This window comes from Podarcis gaigeae (genome assembly GCF_964106915.1).
Source record: "Podarcis gaigeae genome assembly, chromosome: 14".
NCBI classification, from domain to species: domain Eukaryota; kingdom Metazoa; phylum Chordata; class Lepidosauria; order Squamata; family Lacertidae; genus Podarcis; species Podarcis gaigeae.
The window spans coordinates 11,267,617-11,291,452 of NC_139690.1; the positions used below are offsets into that span (position 1 = coordinate 11,267,617).

The 23,836-nt window shown below is 44.6% G+C and overlaps 1 protein-coding gene across 1 annotated transcript; it reads right to left on the reverse strand.

Annotated features, from left to right (window-relative positions):
* Positions 1 to 1,145: 1,145 nt before the first annotated feature.
* Positions 1,146 to 23,625, reverse strand: LEO1 (LEO1 homolog, Paf1/RNA polymerase II complex component). The gene is made up of 12 exons (XM_083712639.1): positions 23,378 to 23,625; positions 18,816 to 19,592; positions 18,040 to 18,144; positions 14,874 to 14,968; positions 13,816 to 13,961; positions 12,895 to 12,979; positions 10,809 to 10,903; positions 9,364 to 9,498; positions 7,846 to 7,981; positions 6,365 to 6,551; positions 5,948 to 6,045; positions 1,146 to 1,429 (listed from the first exon to the last, which is right to left on the reverse strand). The coding sequence occupies exons 1-12, from the start codon at positions 23,433 to 23,435 to the stop codon at positions 1,322 to 1,324; spliced, it is 2,025 nt and encodes a 674-aa protein (XP_083568765.1). The 5' UTR covers positions 23,436 to 23,625; the 3' UTR covers positions 1,146 to 1,321.
* Positions 23,626 to 23,836: the final 211 nt, after the last annotated feature.

Here is a 23,836-nt window from a genome sequence, read left to right on the forward strand (position 1 = left end):
TGTAATACAGGATCCAGCTATTTGATTAATGTAGCTATTTTTTAAAGTGCTAAACCTTTAATCACTTCTTCACCAGGGACAGGGGCCTGGCATAAGGAAGCAGAATCTATAAGCCACCCACATACCCTGTAGGCATAGTAGCTTGTGACTTATTTAATTCAGATGTGTGTGTGTGTGTGTGTGTGTGTGTGTGTGTGTGTGTGTGTATGTGTCAGGGAACTGCCATTGGAGCCAGAGGCGGAGGGAAGGCTCCAGAGGGATGCTGGAGAGGGTCCCAGTAGGGAGAGAGGCAGCCCATCTGCTGGGGAAGGAAATCAGCGTAACACCAGTGGAGAAGGGGGGCAGATGGGGGAATCGGAGAGGAGGCTCCAGGACTCCTCGCCGGAGACCAGCGGGGAGAGCACGGGTGCTCCGCTGCCCACACCCTCCCTGCGCAGAAGACTTCCGCGCAGGGAGAGTAGGAGGAGACTTGGCATCTCCTCTTCTTCTTTGCTGGAAGAAGTTCAAGAAACACCCACTGACGGATTCTGCCAGCGACTGAAACAGCCACGAAGTGAAGGGCTGTCCAGACAGAAAGGGTTCAACCAGGTAACCTAGCCAGGAGTGGCGACAACTTACGCACGAGCAACCCCTAGAACCATTACAGTATGCACTTGTATATACGTTTGTGTGCATGTGTGCACATGCTTGCACATGTGCCTGTTTTATCTGCACCAAGGGTGGTACATGTTATGCCTGCCACCCAAATCAGCAGCCTCGCATCTCTACCTCCACTTCTTCTCTACTGTAGATATGCAAAACATATGATACAGCAGCATCAAGTTGCAAATTTTCCTGTCCCTACGAGCAGCAGGCAGCAGATTAAGGAAGGGGCAGGGAATCTTACGGCGCGATGGCATCGTGCCACACACTTTACCCTACTGAACGTTACAAGGGGGAAGAGGAGATGCTGGATCGCTGCTTCTTTTGGTGGCAAGATGTGACCCGTAACATTTCATTCTGGCTTCATAAAAGTCAACGATCCAGCAACAACCTAGCATTTGCAGAGCAGAGTGTTTGACGATGAGATGGGTACAGATCTAAAACAAATCTGCCACAACATATTCCAGCGGAACCAAAGCAATCACCTTTTAAAAGAAAAGGAATTTAAAAGGGTCCAACAAAAATCTTTATTCATTTTAAGACTACAGATCTGAATGCAAGTTTCTTTTGTAAAAATAAAATAAAAATCCTCATTAGGTTTACTTACATCCTGGCTGCAAAAAGAACAGTGCAGTCATTATATATATTTACACGAATCTTGTAGACTTTCAGGCTTGCATTATGCATCCTCGTCCTCGTCTTCCTCATCACTGATCACATACTTCTTGTGCTTCTTGCTTGCCTTCTCATCATCTTCTGCTTTTCTTTTACCAGATGGCTCACCCTCCTACAGGAAAGCAGATCGATTTTAAGCCAAAATGAGCATTTCTCTAGGTGTAAGTGACTAAAACTGCAATTTGGATCATCCACGCATTAAGAAACAGGCATATAATGTTCCCAAAGAAAATGATGCTCCCTCCTTGGTTAATAGAGGCAACATTTAATAATAATAATAATAAATTTTATTTATACCCCGTCCTCCCCAGCCAAGACGGGCTTAGGGAGGCTAACACCAGGTATAAAAACAATTGATTGAAATATAATTTAGAGGGAAAAGAGCCTATGGAAACAGAGGTTGGGCTAAGGAAGAACGAATCTTGCAACTGTTTACGCTTGGCTATCTAAAGATGCAAACAGGACAGAGGACAGCTGGAAAAAAACAGCCACATCAACAGTACCTGAATCACATTTACTCAAAAGTTAAATTTCCCAGAGCTAAACCCACCAGGAGTGACATCTCAAGGCCTTCCATATGTGCCGTGCTAGGAAGATTTTGGGCATAACACAGTGACAGAGTCTCAAACAAGCCCACATTCCCAGCATGTTCACACACTTGTCTCAGAGACGTCTACGCTGGCTTGGTTATGTGCACAGAATGGAAGATGGCAGGATCCCCAAGGATGCGCTCTACGGGGAGCTGGCTTCAGGAACAGGCCCACTGGCAGACCAACTCTGCGTTACAAAAATGTCTGCAAACATGACACGAAGGCTGGCAAAATCAACCCTGCCATGTGGGAATTCCTTGCAGACGCCTGGAGACAGTCAGGTCATGAATCCATAGTGGTGACCAGAGGAAAAATGACGGCTGGGAGGAGCGCAGAGAGAAGAAATGCCATGGTCCACCTGTCCCAATGAAACAGGACATCGCCATCTGCAGTAAAACATACCTCTCCCATCTCTAAACTCACAGCAGGCACTGTAACCTTCCAGCGGTTTGACACCCCCTGCCCCGCCATGGCACACTCTTCCATTGCCTCTCAAGACAGATGGATACAAGCCATTTGTCGTTGGCATCTGTGTTCCCCCAAAATTTGCTTTGGAGGGTTTCCCAACCCTCTGGAGCAGACTTTGAGGGTGCCCAGGGGGCTGCAGATCAATGGCATAAGCAAAGTCTGTCATGTGAATAGCACTGGATGCAACCTAATGTTTTTAGGATTGCAGTTTCGTTGGGGCTTCCAAAGAAGGGACAGGAAGCAAGTATCCGAATGCTTCCTGCATAAAATCTACTGCAAGTCCCCCAAACGAGGCATCATTCATTGTTGTGGGAATTCACACGGTTTCATGATGTCAAGACATGAGTGTCACTACACATCACAGAAGTTGTGAACTCAACACAACGATGCCCTTTTCAGTGGCAGCCTTACATCGCCCAGAGACTCTGGCCCTGCCTGATGGGCATATTGCAGTATTTATGATTTCAGCCTAGATCTCAGCTAATTGCTTGTTGTTAGCAAAAGGTAATGCATCTTGTTTGTTTTGCCAAAACATAGACTGTGTGCAAAATCTGGGGGAAAAGCAAACAATGTGATAATTATAATTTGCTCTTAATTTTCAGGTAAGTATCCTGTTCTAATTTACAATGAAACCACTTCCCATTTTAAGACAGAATGCATTAACAGTGATGAGCTTAAAGATTTCTTCTTTTCCCCCCAGAGAAGATCTTGTATCCTAGTACAAAATACTTCAGCAAATGGCACCACCTACCCGCAAAAAAACCAAACCGACCCAAATGCATTCAAGTTTAAAATTTTTCCTTCAGCTATAAGAAGCCAGAAGTGCTACTGGGTGATTTGGGACTTTGGGTGAAAGCTAATTGCCATCCCCTACTCCCTGACTATTAACACACATCCAGGTTTTGTGCAAATGAAAGATCAAAATGAAGTCCTTGAGAATTTCAAAGTCAGCCTCTGCAACACATGCTTCAAAAGAAGCTGGTAGTTATTTTAATGAAGTAATCCATAATGTGTGTGTCTCTCGCAGTGAAGTAGAATTTCAACAGCTTTCTACCAACTGGAAAATTACTTGCTTTTTTATTAATGAACCCAATTACTTGATTCATTTTTCGCTATAAAGCTTAACATAACGGAACCTAGGACACCCATTCAACGTGGGTCCAGATTCATGGAAGTGCCTGGGGTGCTAGAATTTTTTTTTTGGGGGGGTGAGCAGGAGTGGCTCCTGGGTCAAGGGCGGTTGATTCAACCATCTACTCAGAAGCTGAAACGACTAGTGCAAACAGTTCATAATGCATGGACAAAAGTTGAATTCATGCATGCAAACAGAGCATCCATGTCGTGAAATGATATGACCACAATAAAAAAGAAGGCATTTAAGAGGGGAACACATTGAGGGGATGCCGAAAATGCTTCCTTGCCTGTAGGGCTGCTTGGTCTGGGGCAGGGATGAGGAATCTCAGGTGCAGGGTGTGAGAGTGCACGCAGAAACTAGCCTACCATTCAAGATAAACTTTCCATGCTTTGCCCCTCCCACTTTTGCCTCTGGCTCCACCCACCACCAGCATGTGGCCCTCAGAAGGTGGTCCAGAAGAGAATTGCGGCCTGCAGGCTCACAAAAGTTCCCACCTCTGGTCTAGGCACAAATTAAATGCTGACTTTAATAAGCCTGACCTCCTAAATAATGATGAACAGATTGAATTCAGCCAAGGTTCCCCCCCCCACCCACTATGCACATCAACTGATCTCAATGTAGTACAGAATTCTTCTTTTGGACTTCTACCCTAATTCACTTCTCCACCTCTTTCTGAGAAGTTCTGCTGAACTCCAACATCACTAGCGCAAAGAGAGTGGTCCTCTGGGTCATTTTTGGAGAGCAAGGGTAGAAAAATGGTTGCATTGAGATGCATACCAAAGTACAAGTCTGTGCAGCCCATAATTTGTGGTCCATGCAGATGTGCTACTCCCTTAACTATTTTTTTTTAATGCTTAAGCGCCACCATGTGGTGAAGTTGAACGTTAGCAAACTAAATTGCATTTAAAATAGAAGGGGGGGGGGGTAGAGTAACAGAAGCCATGGTTTCGTTGTCTTTCACCCACATAGAAATGAGAAATTTGTGGCACCAGACAGAAGTCTGCTTGTAGAAGCCCTTTGATTGGAGAAGGCTTTTCTTTGACTGGAGGCTCCCTTCTTCAATGCCATGTCACCAACCACTTTTGAAACACAAGACCAAAGCCTCTTTGGGCATGCGGGATACTCAGCCACTTAAGTAAAAACATGCAGGCATCTAAAATCACAGCATTAAACAGATGCTTTTCAGCTACGATCTTAAGAGACAACAATGCTTTCAGACTAGAATCTGTGTGAGCCTGAAGGATGCTAGCAGGCTTTGTGATGCAACTTTTTATCACAGTACATTACCCTCAAGAAGTTAGCCCTGACTCCCAAGTTCCAGTCCAACACTCTAAACCACTGTGCTACACTGGTTTTAAAATTACATTAAAGCCAGAGTATTCTGGGTGAAACAGTAAACGAGAAAAGAAAAAAAAGCATGGCAAGTCTCAGGAAACATCAGGTCATAGAAGAAGTCCAAGTTAAGAGAGCTTGACTAGTCTTTGGCATTTCAAACTAACATGTACAGCGGAGACAGATGTTGTAGGATATCACCATCCCTGACTTTTGGTCTCGATGGCCGGGGATTCTGGGAGCTGAAGTCTAACAACCTCTCGAGGGCCCTTGGTTCTCCACCCCAAGGTACAGAGTGGTCTATACTTCAAACCAATTATAGCAAGCCTGGGAGTCATTCTGGACTCACAGCTGTCCATGGAGGCGCAGGTCAATTCTGTGTCCAGGGCAGCTGTTTATCAGCTCCATCTGGTACGCAGGCTGAGACCCTACCTGCCCGCAGACTGTCTCACCAGAGTGGCGCATGCTCTGATTATCTCCCGCTTGGACTACTGCAATGCGCTCTATGTGGAGCTACCTTTGAAGGTGACCTGGAAACTACAACTGATCCAGAATGCGGCAGCTAGACTGGTGACGGGGAGCACCGCCGAGACCATATAACATCGGTCTTGAAAGACGTACTGGCTCCCAGTACGTTTCCGAGAACAATTCAAAGTGTTGGTGCTGACCTTTAAAACCCTAAACGGCCTCAGTCCAGTATACCTGAAGGAGCGTCTCCACCTCCATTGTTCTGCCCGGACACTGAGGTCCAACGCCGAGGGCCTTTTGGCTGTTCCGACGCTGCGAGAAGCCAAATTACAGGGAACCAGGCAGAGGGCCTTCTTGGTAGTGGCACCCGCCCTGTGGAACGCCCTCCCACCAGATGTCAAAGAGAAAAATAATTACCAAACTTTTAGAAGACATCTGAAGGCAGCCCTGTTTAGGGAAGCTTTTAATGTTTAATAGGTTATTTTATTTTAGTGTTCTGTTGGAAGCCGCCCAGAGTGGCTGGGGAAACCCGCCAGATGGGCGGGATATAAATAATTAATAAATAATAATAATAGTTGTTGTTGTTGTTATAAACACCTGAGCCACTCAAAATAGACCCCTTCACCATTTCTCTCACCTCATCACTGTTGAGTTTCTTCGCTTTCAGTAATCTCTGCGTTTTATCTTCATCTGAGCCCTCATCGCTGTCTGAAGAATAAATCCTAGCGCGCTCCTCTGAAAGGGAAATATATATGCATTTCTCTCCAAGAGCTGATCTACAAAAACTGACCGTAACTTAGAAACTGGCTGCTTAGAAGTGACAATCCTTTCCATCCATGGGAAACGTGCCATGAAGCACTATCAGCGTTCTTTATTTGCTTGTTATCACAAGCCATTGCAAAACGAAAATAAGCATATATTATTTCCAAAAGGATTTCCCGCCATCCTCCTCTTAGGTATTAATGCTCCACTTTTCCTTTGTGTAATAAGCCCAAAGCAGCACCCTGGACTTAAAACCAGATAAATCCAAGACTCCGCGCTAAGCCGACCATACCTCTTATTCCGCCTTTGTATCTGTTTTTAATTGCTGCCAGGCTGATGGCTTCTTCTCCTTCGTCCTCTTCATCATAGCGGTCAGGCTCCAAGTAGCTGGCGCTCAGTCCCCGCTGGTGCTGCTTCTCTCGCATTCTTCTCTGCTGGGACTCCCTGCGAATGGAAGCTCGCAGCCTCTCCTCCTCTTTCTGCAGGGGGAAATGGCAACAACATAGGGGTGTGCCAAGGATTTCTCAAAACAGGGCTCAGACTGTGCACTGCCCTGCACATCACCCATCTCTAATTTACACCCCTCTTATTGCCCAAGCAGAATTCAAAGTGGTTTTCAAGGTACACCAGTTACACGAATATTAGAATAGAAGCATCCATAATTAAAACACCCAATAAAACAATCCTATTAAACAAAACATTAAAACAGGTCAAGATCGTAGGGGTGTCTGTGTAAACAGGTGCATCTTCAGAAGCCGGTGGAATGCCAATGCAGATGAGGCTTTGGCATTCTTGCAGCAGTTAAGTCTCGTTCTACTTTTATTCCAGGTTCTTTTTCTGCTACGTGCTGCAACTGAGAGCAATGTGGCACAGGTTTCACGTGCTCTGTTTCATGACTTGCTCTGGCCTGGATTAAAGAGCTTGATCAATAGGTTAGAGAGGGAGGAAGAAGGATCCATTAAGGATTTTTGTTTTGCTTCAGGCTAAATTAAATTGGCTCCCAACCCAGCTCCACCATTTCACCAAATAGGGGGGAAATGTGTTTTAGTCCATCGGGAACATAGTAGTGAGGCACTGCCCATTCTTACCTAACAGTGCTGGTGATACCATAAAATAGTTTATAAAGACTGATTGCCAGATTCCAATACTGAGTTTTGTAAAGGTAAAGGGACCCCTGACCATTAGGTAGCCGACTGGGGTTGCTGCGCTCATCTCGCTTTATTGGCTGAGGGAGCCAGCGTACAGCTTCCGGGTCATGTGGCCAGTATGACTAAGCTGCTTCTGGAGAACCAGAGCAGAACACGGAAACGCCGTTTACTTTCCCGCTGGAAAGTGCTTTCGAACTGCTAGGTTGGCAGGAGCAGGGACCGAGCAACAGGAGCTCACCTCGTCACGGGGATTCGAACTGCTGACCTTCTGATTGGCAATTCCTAGGCTCTGTGGTTTAACCCACAGCGCCACCCGCGTCCCACCCAAGTTTTGTAGGATATAGCAAATATGAAGTTACTCTTATCTCTTCTGCTCATCCCTTCTTGTTCCGTTCTTCTCCCCCTTTTCAACTGTTTGCAGAGATGCCAAGGTAGGTAAGGTTGTTTTCTATGGCAATTCAGACTCCTGCCGAGCAAGAGCTTAGCTGCATTGAGGGCAGTAAGTCTAAAGATGCTGCTGAGTCATGCATACAAACAATATTTTAAGATTTGCATATAAGGGACAAATTTAATAATGGCTTAGAAGGCAAATTTTGATTCCAGCTACCCCACCCCAAATCTATACCTTAATCATTTCTGTTCGTTGGGACTCTGGATCACGGCCAGCCATGGGCAAAATACGAATTTTTTGTGTCTTGGAACATCTGTCTGCGAGCGAGAGAGTCATCTTTCTGTGTGTGGCACTGTCTGTTGAGTGAGGCCTGCGGTAAAATTGTTACTGGGTTAAAAAGCACTTCTTTCAGGGAACTGCAGGTTTGAGAAAACAATTGCATGTGACTGAGCTGATTCACACAACACACTATGTCAACCTGTAGCCAAGACCATCTTGTGGGTTGATCATCGGTTGCAGCAACCTCCTTTGAAGAAGCCTTTTCAGTGCCACGGGCACTGGGAGGTTGCCTTCAAAGAGGCTCGCTATGAGCAATGACCAGCTGATTGTCAGTTACAGGGAGCCCCTTTGAAATCTCTGCAGAGGGGGAAACGCTCCTAAAAGTAGAACATTTCTCCCTCTGCAGAGAAAGCACTTCGTATCCCTGGAAAGAACAAAATCTCCATTTTAACTTTCAGCAATTTTCTCTCTCTCTTGAGAAAGTGGTTGCATCAGGTACTTCCTAAAGGGGACCTCCTAGCACAACTGATTCCAGCTGACTGCCAGGCCTTCAGCTGATTTGGCTCCTGGGCATGAGGTTTCCTACCTGACACTGTTAGAAACTGAGATATAAAAGCTATTCGGCATATGGCCCCTTAAAGCTAGGTTACAGGCACACTAACAGAATGTTTGGATGCATATATTTTTAAAACAAGATCACAAAGCTGAAAATGAATTGTGTATATTCTCAGCTCCAGCGAAAATCTGACTTGCACCACAGCATGGTAAGAAAAAACCAACAAATGCTGCTGTCCGCTAGCCAGTCAGATGGTGATGTCAGGTGTCATCCTGGCGCCCAGGCATCTTCACTTGGTTGCAAGTGGCTGATAGCCAGGTGCAAAATGTGCCTGGCTAATTCCGAATGCTGCTACCTGCTATAGGCCATAGACAACAGTGACCATCATAAAATGATTCAAGAGTTTTGTGGCACATTAAAGACTAACATATTTAGTATAACATAAGCTTCTGTAGACTAGAGTCCACATCATCAGATGCATTACATATTTTCCCGAAATGGAAGGGAAAAAGACAGAGACAGAGACAGAGACAGAGAGAGAGAGAGAGAGAGAGAAATAGAGATAGATAGATAGATAGATAGATAGATAGATAGATAGATAGATAGGGTTGAGGGTGGGTGGGAATTGTAAGAAGTGAAATTAAGAGGGCATAGAAGCAGATTCTGAGCATTATGTTAAAGTTTACAAGGTATGTAAAATCGTCAGTGACCACAGCAGCACTGATGACAAAAATCTAAACATCCTGATGCTGGTCAGTTAATTAATGCCTGTAGATGAGGCAAGCTTCTATGTTCTTGCTTCAACATGGCTACCCTCCTTGGAAATAATTAGGCAAGCCACCTTGTATCTTCTTTCACATTCACTGTGATGCTATTACTTGTAAATATTTTCAACTCAATGGGATCCATGTGCTTACCTGAAGGTTAGTTTTGTTTTGAACACAGCTTGCCCCTGAAGACCTGTTCCTTGCCTGATGAAGAGATGGTTGTGATCCCCCTGCAATGGTGCTTTGTACACATCGAACACTTCATTCCCCAAATGTAGTGACATGCTTCAAAAGGAAGGAGGATTGCTTTGATTAGCACACAAGCCAAGAGCCTTACAGTGGTGCCCCGCAAGACGAACGCCTCGCAAGACGGAAAACTCGCTAGACAAAAGGGTTTTCAGTTTTGGAGGCGCTTCGCAAAACGAATTTCCCTATGGGCTTGCTTCGCAAGACGAAAATGTCTTGCGAGTTCCTGCAGGGTTTTTTCCCTTTTCCCCCCCTTTTCCTAAGCCCTAAGCTGCTTATCAGCTGATCCGCTAAAAGCCGCTGAACCGCTAATAGCGCTAAGCTGTCAATGGGCTTGCTTCGCAAGATGGAAAAACCGCTATACAAAGAGCCTCACGGAACGGATTAATTTCGTCTTGCAAGGAACCACTGTATTTGCTTTTGCTTATAGAAGTACATTAAGCCCAGTTGATACAAGTGAACGAGATATAGGATGTTATTATCTGTTTACAGAGCAGTGAAGAAAGAGTTATCCCACAAAATTCTGACAACTCCTTACATCATGGATTATTATTTTTTTACAGGTGTTACAGAATTTGTCAATGCCTGTGTGAAACTTGCTAATTCTCCCAATCTATAATTATGCTCTCCTTGGTTCTGTTCCTAGCCTGTCTTTTAGCGTTGTTTATTGTCAGCTTTCTAAAACGTGCTGTATGGATATGTTTTTCTATGTATTCTTGCCTACTGCCTCCAGGCCCTCCTGCCATAACACGGATGCCCTAACAAAATTGGAAATAGCAAAGGAGAGGGATATGGGGCTTCCTAAGCTTCACTGACGGCACCTTGCACTTTCCTCTCCCTGTGGGTTTTTATATGGGTAGCGACATCAATCATTGAGCAGCACTTCCACCAAGGTGTCTACCACTGGAACCGTCTCTGTTCCAAAAAGGGTGGGAGGCATTAGTTATTTTGAGCTACCTTGGTAGCTTTTCTGACCTTTAGTGGGGCAGCTCATTCAGCCTGGATCATAGCAACAAAAGCAGCTGCAATACAAACAGCGGTATATACATATTTAAATAAATAAAATGAAAGGCGTCCAGAAAGGTGAGATGCAATGAGGCTGAATGAAGGGACAGGGCAGAGCTCTGTCCCAGGTGAGGCACTGAACTGCTTAAAAGCTGGCCGCATGATTCCTTGCAGGAAGACTCAGCACCTTCATGAATGCGTGCCCTCTTTCACTCAACTCAGAAAACAGAACAATAATAATAAGAACTGGAGGAACGAGACCCGAGATAGAACTCTATGCTACACAACATGTTTCTTTCTACAGTTCAGAAGCATGGGTCAAGCAGGATCAGGCACAAACTGACCTCCCATCAGACCATTTGACTATCCGCGCATTGCTTTCTCGAACCTCGCTCCCTTCTTCATCTCGGCGAGTTCGCCAGCGTATTGTGTTCTCCACCTGTGGGGACACAAAGTTGCAGGAGGTATTTCTTGAGAGAAATGTCACAACGCTTGCAAGAAATAGTGTGTGGGGAGTGGGGGAATAATGCTGGTGGGAATGTCATACACTGGTATTCTGAATTGCTGAATTCATGTTTAAAATATTAACTTGTTTAACGCATTAGTGTTGTGAATCAATGAGCAGCAAGACAGCTCAGTGTACCATGAGGGATTCAGCGGGGGGGGGGCGGGGGGGCGGGGAGGAGAGGCCACCACTGCAAGCTCAGACCTTTTCTGCTAAAACTTTAGCGTAACATGTTAGTCCTCACATATAACATGCATGCAAACCTGAAATTAACTTTCTCTCCTCTCCATTCCTCTCCATTCTCACTGTTGCTTCCCATGTGCCCCATTTTAGAAAGTAAGCCTTTTCAGGAAGGAACCTATCTCCCTCCCTATTATGCTGAAAAGTAATAATCCATGTACACTGGTACCTTGGTTCCCAAACTTAATCCGTTCCGGGACTCCCAACACAGTTCGAAAACCAAGACGCGGCTTCTGATTGGCTGCAGGAGCTTTGTGCACTCAACTGGAAGCCATGGAAGCCGTGTTGGATGTTCAGCTTCCGAAAAATGTTTGCAAACTGGAACACTTACTGCTGGGTTTGTTGTGTCCGGGAGCCGATTTGTTCAACAACTAAGCCGTTCGGGAACCAAGCTACCATTGTACATTGATGGAGATATAACTAAATAAAAACCAAGGAAGAAACCCCAGGTGCTCTAACTGGCACAGAGAATGTTATCGTGCATATACTATGGTAGTGCTCTAGAGTCAGTCCTATTGATGTTCCATAGAATGTCATATTTTGAGTTTAAATAGTAATTTGATCACTTTCAAGAACTTCACATAAGTTATTGTGGTCATCATCATTTATTTATTTCATTTACAAATCACTTCCCAGAGCGATGGATGTTTTCCTAACAATGGCGTTGTAAGGTGGGTCAGTATTCTTGTCCCCCTGTTGCGGATGGGGACCCACAATTGGCTGGGGTGGGTGGAGAAGGCTTGCTTAGGGCCACCTACTCGCTGCTCTTCCTGGGAAGAAGTTTCTTGCAATGCTCAGCTTCATCTGAACCCTCCTGTAGCTTAAGCCCATTTAATCTAATGGGCATCAGTTACAGTAGGGTACCTTTCAGCTGAACGTTATGAGAAACCTCTTGATGGAAACAGGAGCTGGACCATGAAACCAATTTCCCAGCCTCTCCAAGTCTTTGAGAAGAGTCTGGGCGGCTGCCTGTTGGAAATGCTCAAGTAGTGGGTTTCCTGCATTGAGCAGGGGCTGGAATAGATTACCTAATAGCTTCCCCTTCCAACTTTAGGATTTAATGGGACTTCACTGCAACAGTGAATTTGAGCTGGGGACTTCTTGGTGCACTGCTCAATCTCTCAGAACTATGCTACACAAGCTCTCAATGTTTAAAGAAGGGGTGGGGAACCTCTGGCCCTCCCAATTCAGCTGGACCACAGCGCTCACCATCCCTGACCAGTGGCCATGCAGACTGGGGTTCAAGGGAGATAGGAGTCCAACAACGGCTGGTTCCCCAGCCCTGATCCAAAGCATGAGGCTTGACAGAATTGTATTCCAAGACAGAGCAAGGAGTGTATTATAATAATAATAATAATAATAATAATAATAATAATAATAATAATAATAATTTTATTTATACCCCACCCTCCCCAGCCAAAGCTGGGCTCAGGGTGGCTAACACCAATAAAATCACAGTGAAAACATAATGGGGGGGAACCAATTTAAAATACAGGTTAAATGCAATTTAAAACGCAGCCTCGTTTTAAAAGTAGCCGATAAATCAAAACCATAAGGGGAGGGAGACATAAGGGTCAGACTGAGTCCAAACCAAAGGCCAGGCGGAACAGCTCCGTCTTGCAGGCCCTGCGGAAAGATGTCAAGTTTGCATGTTGTGTGGAGGCAGAATTTAAGGTATACTGTACCTTGAGTTTTAACCTTGTTCTACCTTCTTCATCCAGCATCTCCTCATCTTCAAATTCATCCTCATAGTATTGTGGATCAAAAGGCCTGCAATAAACCAGAATATGGGTTACCATGGATGTCATCCTTTCCTTGCAAAACAATTTCGTACCAGGACTGGAATTCTCACACAAAAACCCAATTATGGGTTTGTGGCCGCAGTTCCTTTGTACACATGGTAGGGGGTGGGAGAGAGAACAGAGAAGGCAAATGATTATTGGAGAAGGGCTGTAGCTCAGTGGTAGAACATCTGCCTTGCATGCAGAAGGTCCCAAGTTCATTCCCTGGCACCTCCAAGTAGGGTTGGCAGCAACACATGCGGGACACCCTGGAGAAACACTGCCAGCCAGTGTAAACAGTGCTGATCTAGGTGGACCAAGGTGTGATTCAGTATAAGGCCGCTTTCTATGTCCTTAAGGCTTGCACATTGTACAACAACATCACAAGCAGCTTGCTTGTACATTCTACTGTGCAACAACGTTCTTCTGGTGCAAAACATTTCGCCAGTGGAACAAGTGCACTGCTAAGTGACTTTCACTTCGCACTACATTAAATACAACCCTCAGTTACTATCTTCTACCAAGACAGAGGGTTTCAAAGTCACACCTGAGTTTCCCTAGTACAATTCTGTTTATTTAAAATGCTTATAGTAAAGGTGGTTTATAATAAAACTAAACACAGAATTAACTTGTTAGCATTAGCTCTTTTTTTGTAAAAAACCTATTTACAAATGTTTCATGACTAAAGGTGGGGGGGAGGACTTGTGTTTTTTTACATAGTTGCAACTCATTTGTGGATAGAACTACAGATTGGTTTTCTATTTTTGTTTTTGTTTTTTAAGACCCTGGAACACTTGTTTCCCAGACTGAGCCTGTGACTTTTACCTGGGCTCCACACTGAGGAAGTTGGGAAGCTTCACAAAATATAAGTCATTTCCCAAGTCTGTGTTGACTTTAGGAATTTCGACTTCTATCCGCGTTTCAGGAATAGGTTCCTCCTCCTGTTGATCCTCGTTCAATCCATTCTCGTCCTATTCAGTGGGGAGGGGAGAGAAAATCACACAGGAAATTATTGCTTTTAAATATAATTCCATCTCTTCCAGTTATGCATATGTGTGATTTGACCATACAGAGACATACATTTTATCAACATTATGCCTGCTCAGGACATCAGCATAAGGCAAGCGTGGGGAACCTTTGGCCCTCCAGATGTTGCTGAACCACAACTCCCATCATATCCAGCCGTTGGCCATGCTTGCTAGGGCTGATGGGAGTTGTAGTTCAGCAACTTTCGGAGGCCCTAAAGTTCCACAATTCTGGCATCAGGAGAAAGGGGAAGAGAGACCTTCAACTTTCAAAAGTCTTGAATGGAATACACTTATCTGCAACCACTTCTAAAAGGATCACAAATCATTACCCCACTTTTTCCTAATGCAATTTGAGAATACAAATCTTAACATACACGTAAGCATTAAAATACAGTGGTGCCTCGTAAGACGAAAATAATCCGTTCCGCGAGTCTCTTCATCTAGCGGTTTTTTCGTCTTGCGAAGCAACCCTATTAGCGGCTTAGCGCTATTAGCGGTTTAGCGGCTATTAAAGGCTTAGCGGCTTAGCGGCTAAAAGGCTATTAGCAGCTTAGCGGCTTAGAAAAAGGGGGGGGGAAGCGAAAAAAATTGCAAGACTCGCAAGACATTTTCGTCTTGCGACACAAGACATTTTCGTCTTGCGACGCAAGCCCATAGGGAAATTCGTCTTGCGAAGTGCATCGAAAAACGGAAAACCCTTTCGTCTAGCGGGTTTTTCGTCTTGCGAGGCATTCGTCTTGCGGGGTACCACTGTACTAGTGGTCAAGTTGTCAGGTTAAATCCAACACTGATGCAAAAGCAGGACCGGGTGACATGGGCCACCCTCTGACCTCACAGACCAACAAAGGTACTTACAATAGGTTGCCCTGGAGTTGGGGGCTTGTCTTCCCCATCGCTCCCCGAAGATATGTCATCTGCTCCTCCAAACAGATCCATTGCATCTTTATTACCTTGCCCAGCAAATAAGAAACAGAAATCATACTTAGAAGGTTGGAAACTGGAGGTGGGGAAGGACTGTCTTTGTTTTTAAGAGACAGCTTATTTATAGAAAATATACTCTACAAGGGGCATAAAAATATATATTAAAAATAAAATAAAATTGTTCAGTAGCACCTTACAGACCAACTAAGTTTGTTCTTGGTATGAGCTTTCGTGTGCATGCACACTTCTTCAGATTCTTCGTTGAATGTAGAGGGCTGGTTTATACCTGGCGCTCCCTGTGACGAGAGATTGGTTGTTAAACCACGCTGCAAATTGCAGCTCTGTGAGGGGAATGGGGGGGGGGGTCTCCTGACAATTCTCAGAACCTTTGACAATTTGCAGTTCCCGGGATACTTTGTGGGAAGTCATGACAGTGAAAGTGGCACAATAGTGCTTTAAATGGATGGCTCAGGATGTGGCCCGAGGGGCTGGCGGGCAGAGAATGACATTCGAACTCCCAGCCAGGCATAAAGCTTATGAGGCTTGGTGTGATTATTTTCCACCTAGTCATTTTGACACTTTGGCACACCCTATTTGCAAAATTTGACAGTTCCAAAATACAGACGAGCTTTCACTTTTGCAAGATTGAATATACTGCCTTCGGCTGTACTTGAGGGTCGATTTCAAAAAAATCCCACTGGAAAAATGGTTATGTCCCTGTGGAGATGGCAGTATTGAGTCAGTGGCTCATGTGCTTCTGGCTTGAACTCTTTGTAAAGATTTGAGGAGTAAGATTATTACTTTATTATTGTCAAAAAGTACTACTGTGTCCTTTCTTTTAGCAGATCAAGATGATCAGGTGACAGCAAAAAGTGCAAGGTTTTTAGCGGGGGCAATTAGAAAAGATCTATTATTTGATTATTGATGTAAACCCCCCAAATGTATTTTCTATAGTTAAGTTTTTACCTCTATCTTCAGCACATTTTACTTTATTGCTACGGCTACTGGCTGATGCAAATAAAGATTCTTCTAATTCTGATTCTTTCCTCCTCTCAGACAGGGCTGTTGTGAGGATTTATTTAAAAGGGCAGGGAAATCCCCTCTTTTTATTTTGATAATTTTATTATATTGACTTGTTTTTAAAATCTGTTGGCTTTATTGGCATTTTCTTATGAGTATTTTATATTATTTCATGTAAAGTTTTGTTTTATTTCATGTAAACCATTTATTATTAAATTGTTATTTCTTTATCATATGTGTCAAAGTCACTTTTCTTACAAGGTGGCCCAAAGTGCCTTACATCCTTGTTTATCCCTTCCTTACAAACCAAGGATTTAAAAAAAACAAAAAACTAACTACCAAGTTTGCCCTCCAGCATTCCTGGAGAGAGGGAGGCAGGCAGGCAGGCAAAGATTTCCTCCGAGCCTCCTGCTCCAGCTGGACTCCTTTGCCCTACACAGAAACCTTCTTCCAACAACTGGCCTGTGGGAAGGTGTAACGAAGTTATCAGGTAGACTTGGAAGATGGACCTGAGGAGCTGTGCATCTAAAGAAGCCAGTACTCATTAACAAAATCCAAGATAGAAGGAGAAGGCACAGCTTCAGTGGCAGTTGGAACTTTGTCAGTTGGGAGAAGACAGTTAGATCTCCGGGGCAAAGAGTCACAGAAACTGAGAGAGTGTCAGAGAAGGAGTGAGAGAGAAACTAGGTGATCTCAGCTAAGCCTGCCCCGGTCATAAAGATGTCCTGTCCTTTAAATGAGAGGTCTTCCACCTTGGGGGTCCCCACCTGTTGCTGCGCAAGACCCATCGTTATCAGCCAGTGTGGTCAATGGAGAGGGCATGATGGGAGTTGTAGTCAAATGGGGACCCAAGGTTGAAGAACATTGCTTTAAATGACTTTTGTGATAAGGAACGTGTAGCTAGACCGGAAGCAAGTTTCTTACTTCTTAGTCTTTAAGGTGCCTCAAGAATCTTTGTCATTTCAGTAGCAGGGATGTTTCATTTGGTTTTGAGACTTTGCTCTGTATGCCTTGCCCTTGTTTTATTTCTAAAAAAAACCTTGCCCGTTTAGCTTATTAATAAAGTAAACCCTTCCAGGTATTTAGTGCCGGGCTTCAGATGCCTTTCTACTGGGCATTTTCTTTTGAAAATTAAGGGCGGTCATTCTGACCATGCGGGAAATCAGGAAGTGGTCCAATGAACTGATCTGGCAAAAATTGACCTTACCTCCTAAACTGCTCTTACAATGAGACCTAGAAAATTATATGCACCACAGAAGGGTTCCAGGAGAGGGTGCTCGCTTCGGCAGCACAGATACTAAAACTGGTTTCCAGGAGAGGGAGCCAAACATTGTTAACACTAGGTACATGGGGTTGGATTATTGCAAATTGTTCAACTTGATTTTAATATTGGAATTCTAAATTTTTATACCCAATTTTAATTTTGTATTTCTGTAGTGTTATGACTTGCAAGTGTAATGAAAGCCAGTGTAAATTGTTTTAACTCATTCTAACAACGTACATTTATTTTGTTGTAACCCATCCTGGGACCTTATGATGAAGGGTGAAAAAAATCCATAAATAATAGTATTTGGGGTGGAAATAAGTATTAGGTAGCTCTAGACCAGATGAAATTGTCTCAGGTGTCAGATCCAGTCCATGGAGCAACATGGAGCCAATCCTGATTTATAGGAACTTTCCCACTGAAGCACTTGACCTCCTTTGAACCCTATAAAACAGGGGCAGAGGAAATGTGGACTTCCAGCTGCTGTTGGGGCTAAAAAACCCTTAACCCCTGGCGACTGGCCTGCTGGCTGGGGATGATGGGAGTCCAACAGTATCTGGAGGTCTACAGGTTCTACACCCCTGCTCTAAAGCAAGTGACAAAAGATGACCCAAAATACTGAAGTCAGAGCTACCATGAAAATAATCAAACATGTAGATTAGTTGTTAAACAGTTGCTTAAATCAACTGTTGTGGTGGCAACTTTTGATCTACTGCAGTGGAGGATGTGAAGGGGAGCTTGGCACTGCAAACTGCTCAGATGAGTTTTTGTTTTTGTTTTTTTTAATCCCAAATGACAGGAAGAGGGGCTGCTTACCTTTTTGTCCTTCCACATCACTATCCATTTCGGAATCTGATGCAATTTGTTTCTTACGCTTCGTTTGCATGACTTCTTCGTCACTGTCACTGCCTCTTGCCGATTCTGCAAAAGCAAATATCAATCTTGAAGCCCCTCATCACTTTCTATTATTATACTGTATATATTTCCATTAATATATTATTATATATTACACAATCCAGACACCCTGAATAAAACACAGCAGAGCAATGTCACTTTGAAGAATGGCATTCGTACCAGTATTGTTGATGAAACCACGGGTGCTAAAATAAAAATGACTGAGCAATGCAGTGGGCATATATAAATGAAAGATACTCAAATCCCTACTTGGCCTTGAAGCTCCCTGGGTAGGTATTCAGCAAATTTTTCAGCCTTACTGCTATCAAAGGTTAATAGTGAAAAACAAACAAACCCCCAAAACATTACATCCCGTCCTGAAATTTTGGGGGAATTTATTTTTTTTATAAAAAGGGAAATGGAAAAAGGTGTGAGCAATTATTAAACCCAAATTCCAAGAGATTATATAAAGGGACAATGCTCTGCGAACTAAAAATGGATTGTGCTAGACTTGTTGATTTGGGGTGCATGAAAAAGAGTAACTGTAGCCTACAAGATATGACTACTAGACCAAAGCTCAGTGGTAAAGCACATGCTTTGCATGTAGAAGGCTGGGAAAGAATCTTGGCCAAGAGCCCTCCAGACCTAAGGTTTCCCCAGCCCTGCGACTAGACATTTGCACCCTCAGTTTCCCATACCCGATTTATGCTCATGCTCTTCTTCATCCTCCGAGAGCCTTCGCTCTTCATCATCGGAATGCTGGGGCCTCTCTTCGTCAGAGTTCTGCATCTTTTCCTCGTCTGAATGCTGCAGCCTTTCATAGTCATCATCCGAGTTCTGCATATTCTCCTCATCAGAGTTTTGGGGTCTTTCCTCTTCATCAGAAACCTGCAGCCTCTCTTCGTCATCATCTGAGTTGTGCATTTTCTCCTCATCGGAGTTCTGCAGCCTCTCTTTGTCATCAGAAGCCAGAGGTCTCTCCTCGTCGTCCGAGTTCTTCTCATCATCATCCAAGTGCTGTGGCCTTTCTTCATCATCCGAGTTCTGGAGCTTCTCCTCATCGTCTGACTGATCACTTCTGTCTTCCCTTTCCCACTTTTCATCCTCAGAGTGTGCTTTGTCAGAGCCTTCTGCCTCAGAGTGGTGGCTGCCTTCATCTGACCTGTGATCCTCTTCATCCTCATCCTCCTCATGAGCAGCTTCAGAGCCACTGTGCTGGTCCATATCTGACTGGTCATTATCCTCATGTTCAGAATGCCCAGAGCCTTCCGAGCGATTGTAGGATCGCTCAGACCGGTTATCACTGCCACTATGGTGAGAGGCACCATCATCCTCGCTGTCGTCACCAAACAATTCTTTGTTACTGGGTTTCAAAGCCTCTCGGTCGTCATCTCTGTCGCTCTCGCTACCAGAAATATTACTGATGGAGCCAACAGGATCCTGGTCAGAGTCTGAATCTGACCCAGAATCAGAATCTGTGAAAACCAAACAAACATAAAAGGACAATGTTAGCAAGAGGAAAAGGGTCAGATAACATATATAAAAATCAACTGACCAATACCATTTTACAGTGGTACCTCGGGTTACATACGCTTCAGGTTACAGACTCCGCTAACCCAGAAATAGTACCTCGGGTTAGAAACTTTGCTTCAGGATGAGAACAGAAATCGCGCGGTGGCAGTGCAGCAGCAGCGGGGGGGCCCCATTAGCTATAGTGGTGCTTCAGGTTAAGAACAGTTTCAGGTTAAGAACGGACCTCCGGAACGAATTAAGTACGTAACCAGAAGTACCACTGTATTTATGCTCACCTAGTCAGAAGGAAGCAAATCCCTCAGCTATATGCAATTTGAAGAACTAGTCACTTTGCTGAAAACACTGACAGCAGTGAAAAATCATAATTAAGTAGTAGTCCAGGAACAATCCTGACTGAAGTTCTATACAGAGGTAAAGCAAATGTTGACTGAAAATGGGCAAAACAGTAAAAACAGGTTCAGGTGGATAGCCGTATTGATCTGTCATAGTCATAATAAATAACAAGATGAAAGATGAAAAAATCTTTTTTAATAATTCCAGTGGCACCTTTAAGATCAACTAAATATAAGCTTTCAAGGTATGAGCTTTTGTGTGTAATACACACTTTGTCAGATACTCTGAAGCAGAGGTCGCTTCAACCTTATAACTGCTGATGGCTGTTACGGCAGTTGGTTCCTTAGGGATTTTTAAAGCGATAGATTACCAAAATTAGCTTTAGTATGTATAATGGGACATGAATCCAATATCTCTATTCAGACCAGGTCTCTCCATAGTTTTTAGTTTGGCAATAAGTTGTAATTCAGCAACTTCTCTTTCAAGTGTATTTCTAAAATTCTTTTGCAGTAAGGCAGCTACTTTAAGATCTTGTATAGAATAAAAACAGGTTAGCCTGAACCATTATATCCCAGCTTGATCACTGAAATCACCTGCAGGAGCGTCACTTTTAAATTCTCAACTTTAAATTGTCTGTACAGGCAATTAAGACTGCATTTTTCCACAATGGTTAATTAATGTCCATTTTAACTTTTTAAATATGATTTTTATTGTATGTTGTATGTATTATTGCTGTAAACTACTTGGGTATTTTTCTTTTTACCGTATAGTGTATAAATATTCTTATAAATAAAACAATATTTAAAGCACTGCTATTTAGTCCCATTATGCCATTGTTTCAGAAACACTGCTATAAACTGGCCCATAAATAGCAGCTCGCCTGGTCATCTGTGCAAAGGAAGAATCACCACCAGGTGACCACATAAGAAAAATATTATCCAAGCTGGCTTACCCGCACCTTTTAAGCCACGTATGACTGGCATCAGAATGCGACAGATCGGTAAACTGGCAATTACTGTTACTGGCTATTAACTTTTGTGGGTTTATTTATGAGGATGCTATTGACTGACTCGACAACAACCAACACTGTCACAGCATTTTGGTGCTGGCTAAGGCTGACGCGGGTGGCCCTGTGGGTTAAACCACAGAGCCTAGGACTTGCCGATCAGAAGGTCGGCAGTTTGAATCCCCGTGATGGGGTGAGCTCCCATTGCTCGGTCCCAGCTCCTGCCAATCTAGCAGTTCAAAAGCATGTCAAAGTGCAAGGAGATAAATAGGTACAGTTCCTGCGGGAAGGTAAACGGCGTTTCCGTGCTCTGCTCTGGTTCGCCAGAAGTGGCTTAGTCATGCTGGACACATGACCCGGAAGCTGTATGCCGGCTCCCTCGGCCAATAAAGCGAGATGAGCGCTGCAACCCCAGAGTCGGTCACGACTGGACCTAATGTACAGGGGTCCCTTTACCGTTTACCTTTTAAGCTGACTGGTTGTAGGACAAAACACCTGTAGGGAATCAGTTAGAGGAAGTGACTTAATGATATTTGCATTTGGGCAGAGATTACATTTTTTATCTTGCACTGCACCACTCTGCTTGCCAATATGACAACCACCACACATCGAACCCTAAACAGCCTGTCTAAAAAAAGGTCTCCCTTGCCTGCTTTCTTTTTCTTTCTTTCTTTTTAAAAAGACACCAAGACATTGGATCCAGTGCACAGAACCAGGTACTGAACAGCTTGGAGATCACCACAATAAAAATCCCTTGTTTGATAGCGGCCTCTAGTTTAATAGATGGTGGGTCTGCCCAAAGAGTAGAAAGACACACATATCTGTTTCTGAGAAATCTAATTCAAGGTCCACAAGTGTGTCATGGAGTACACCAGTCTCCTGTGATCTGAGGAAAAAAAAAAACCCCACAGCAAACCACTATGTAAAACAATACACGCTAGCAGCATTGTTTAAGATGTTCTTGCAGGGTACCTAAAATGAGGAAGAATTTCAGAATAGAGGTGCATGGGTGAGAAGGGGGATGGAGACGAATGAACAGACAGAGACCACAACATTGTGACCCAATGAAAAGGAAATTACAGTCGTACCTTGGATCCCGAAGGCCTTGGTACTCAGATGTTTTGGCTCCCGAATGCCACAAACCCAGAAGTGACTGTTCCGGTTTGCAAACGGTCTTTGGAACCCTAATGTCCAAAGTGGCTTCCATGGCTTCCGATTGGCTGCAGGAGCTTCCTGCAGCCAATCAGAAGCTTTGCTTTGGCTTCTGTTTTGGAAGTCGAATGGATTCAACTTCTAAGGTACGACTGTATTTTACCTTTAACAGTGGTACATAAGGATTGCAGTCTTTCTCAAACTTCAGTCCCCAGCTGTTGGACTGCAAATACCATCACGCCTGACCCTTGGTCCTGCTAGCTAGGCATGATGGGAGTTGTAGCTCAACAGTTGGGGACCCAAGTTTGAAAAACACTGGATTATAGTAACCATAGCTTGTGACAAAAACATGAGAAAAGTTCCCCCTTGTTGTCACGCAGCTGTTAAAAGGTACAGAAACCATGCCTTCCTTTGCACTTGCCCCATTCACATATTACGAGTTTTGATGTTTCAAACCCAGTGGTGCCTGGAAGCAGTCTCACAAGCCCCAACTTCTAGAAGGATGAAAAGATGAAACTGGGAAGGGGGGGAAACAACTGAAATCTAATTGCAGGTAAATCAGTGCTCAGAGTTGGATCTGGGGAGAGCCACTCAGGTGGGAATCAACCCATCGCTCACTGTCAGCCTAGCCTCCTTCACAGGGTTGCAAGAATAAAAAACGGGGCAGGTGCGGGGAACAAACCGCAACACACCGCCCTGAGCAACTTGGAAGCACCCAGTCCCCTTCTCCCGCCTCATCCCAGCTGCGTTGCGAATATGGCACTTTGCTCATGCTCAGAGGAACTCTTTTCCTGCATGGCACTTTGCTCATGCTCAGAGGCACTCTTTTTCTGCATGACACTTGGCTCATGCTCAGAGGAACTCTTTTCTCTGCATGGCACTTGGCTCATGCTCAGAGGAACTCTTTTCCTGCATGGCACTTTGCTCATGCTCAGAGGAACTCCTTTCCTGCATGGCACTTTGCTCATGCTCAGAGGAACTCTTTTTCTGCATGACACTTTGCTCATGCTCAGAGGAACTCTTTTTCTGTATGGCCGCCTCTCGTGCACTCTGGTACCAAAACGAGGCTTGGGGCTGAGCTCCGGCCGCGAACAAGAAAGCGAGGAGAGAATTTCCAAGGAATCAAAAGGCGGCCGGGTGGGGGGGAGGCTAAGAGCCAAGGCCTCCTTCCGCGCATGCGTGACACAATGTGATATGCCCCCCCCCGGCGTCCGTGTCTCTCCCCCCCGCCGTTACCTTTTTGCTCCGGCTCGGTGTCAGCATCGCTGCCGAACAGCTCCTCCATGTCCGCCATGGCGAGGGGAAGCCCAATTTCCTCAGGCCACCTCAGCGGACCCGGCGGCAGGGCTAGCGGAAGAGGGCGCCTTCTCGTGACGTAAAACAGCTGCGACTGAGGGGGGAGGAGTCGTGCCTGGATTTACAATAGAAGATGACAGATAGAATATAGAGCGGTGCAGGGCCTGCACTTCCGGTTTAAGATGAAAACCTATATCCACTTGCGTTAAACCGGAAGTGTCCGCGTGGGCGGACCGTAGCGGTTCGCATAGAGATAGAAAATAGTAGAGTCATCTATATAGAGATAAAAATCCTTCTGTGCTGCAATGGGTCAGGGCATCTGGCTGTCAACCAGAAGGCTGGTGGTTCGAGCCTACCCAGGAATGGCTGTGGGCAGGATTCCTGCATTGCAGGGGATTG

Bases quoted from the DNA above. Each gene is read 5' to 3' on its own strand.
- LEO1 (XM_083712639.1), bottom strand. From the start codon at position 23,435: ATGGCGGACATGGAGGAGCTGTTCGGCAGCGATGCTGACACCGAGCCG. The intron at 12,980-13,815 runs GTAAAAGTCACA...GGTTTATTGCAG, and splicing joins TTCCTCAGTGTGGAGCCCAG to GCCTTTTGATCCACAATACT. The intron at 10,904-12,894 runs GTACAGTATACC...GTGTCCCCACAG, and splicing joins GAACAAGGTTAAAACTCAAG to GTGGAGAACACAATACGCTG.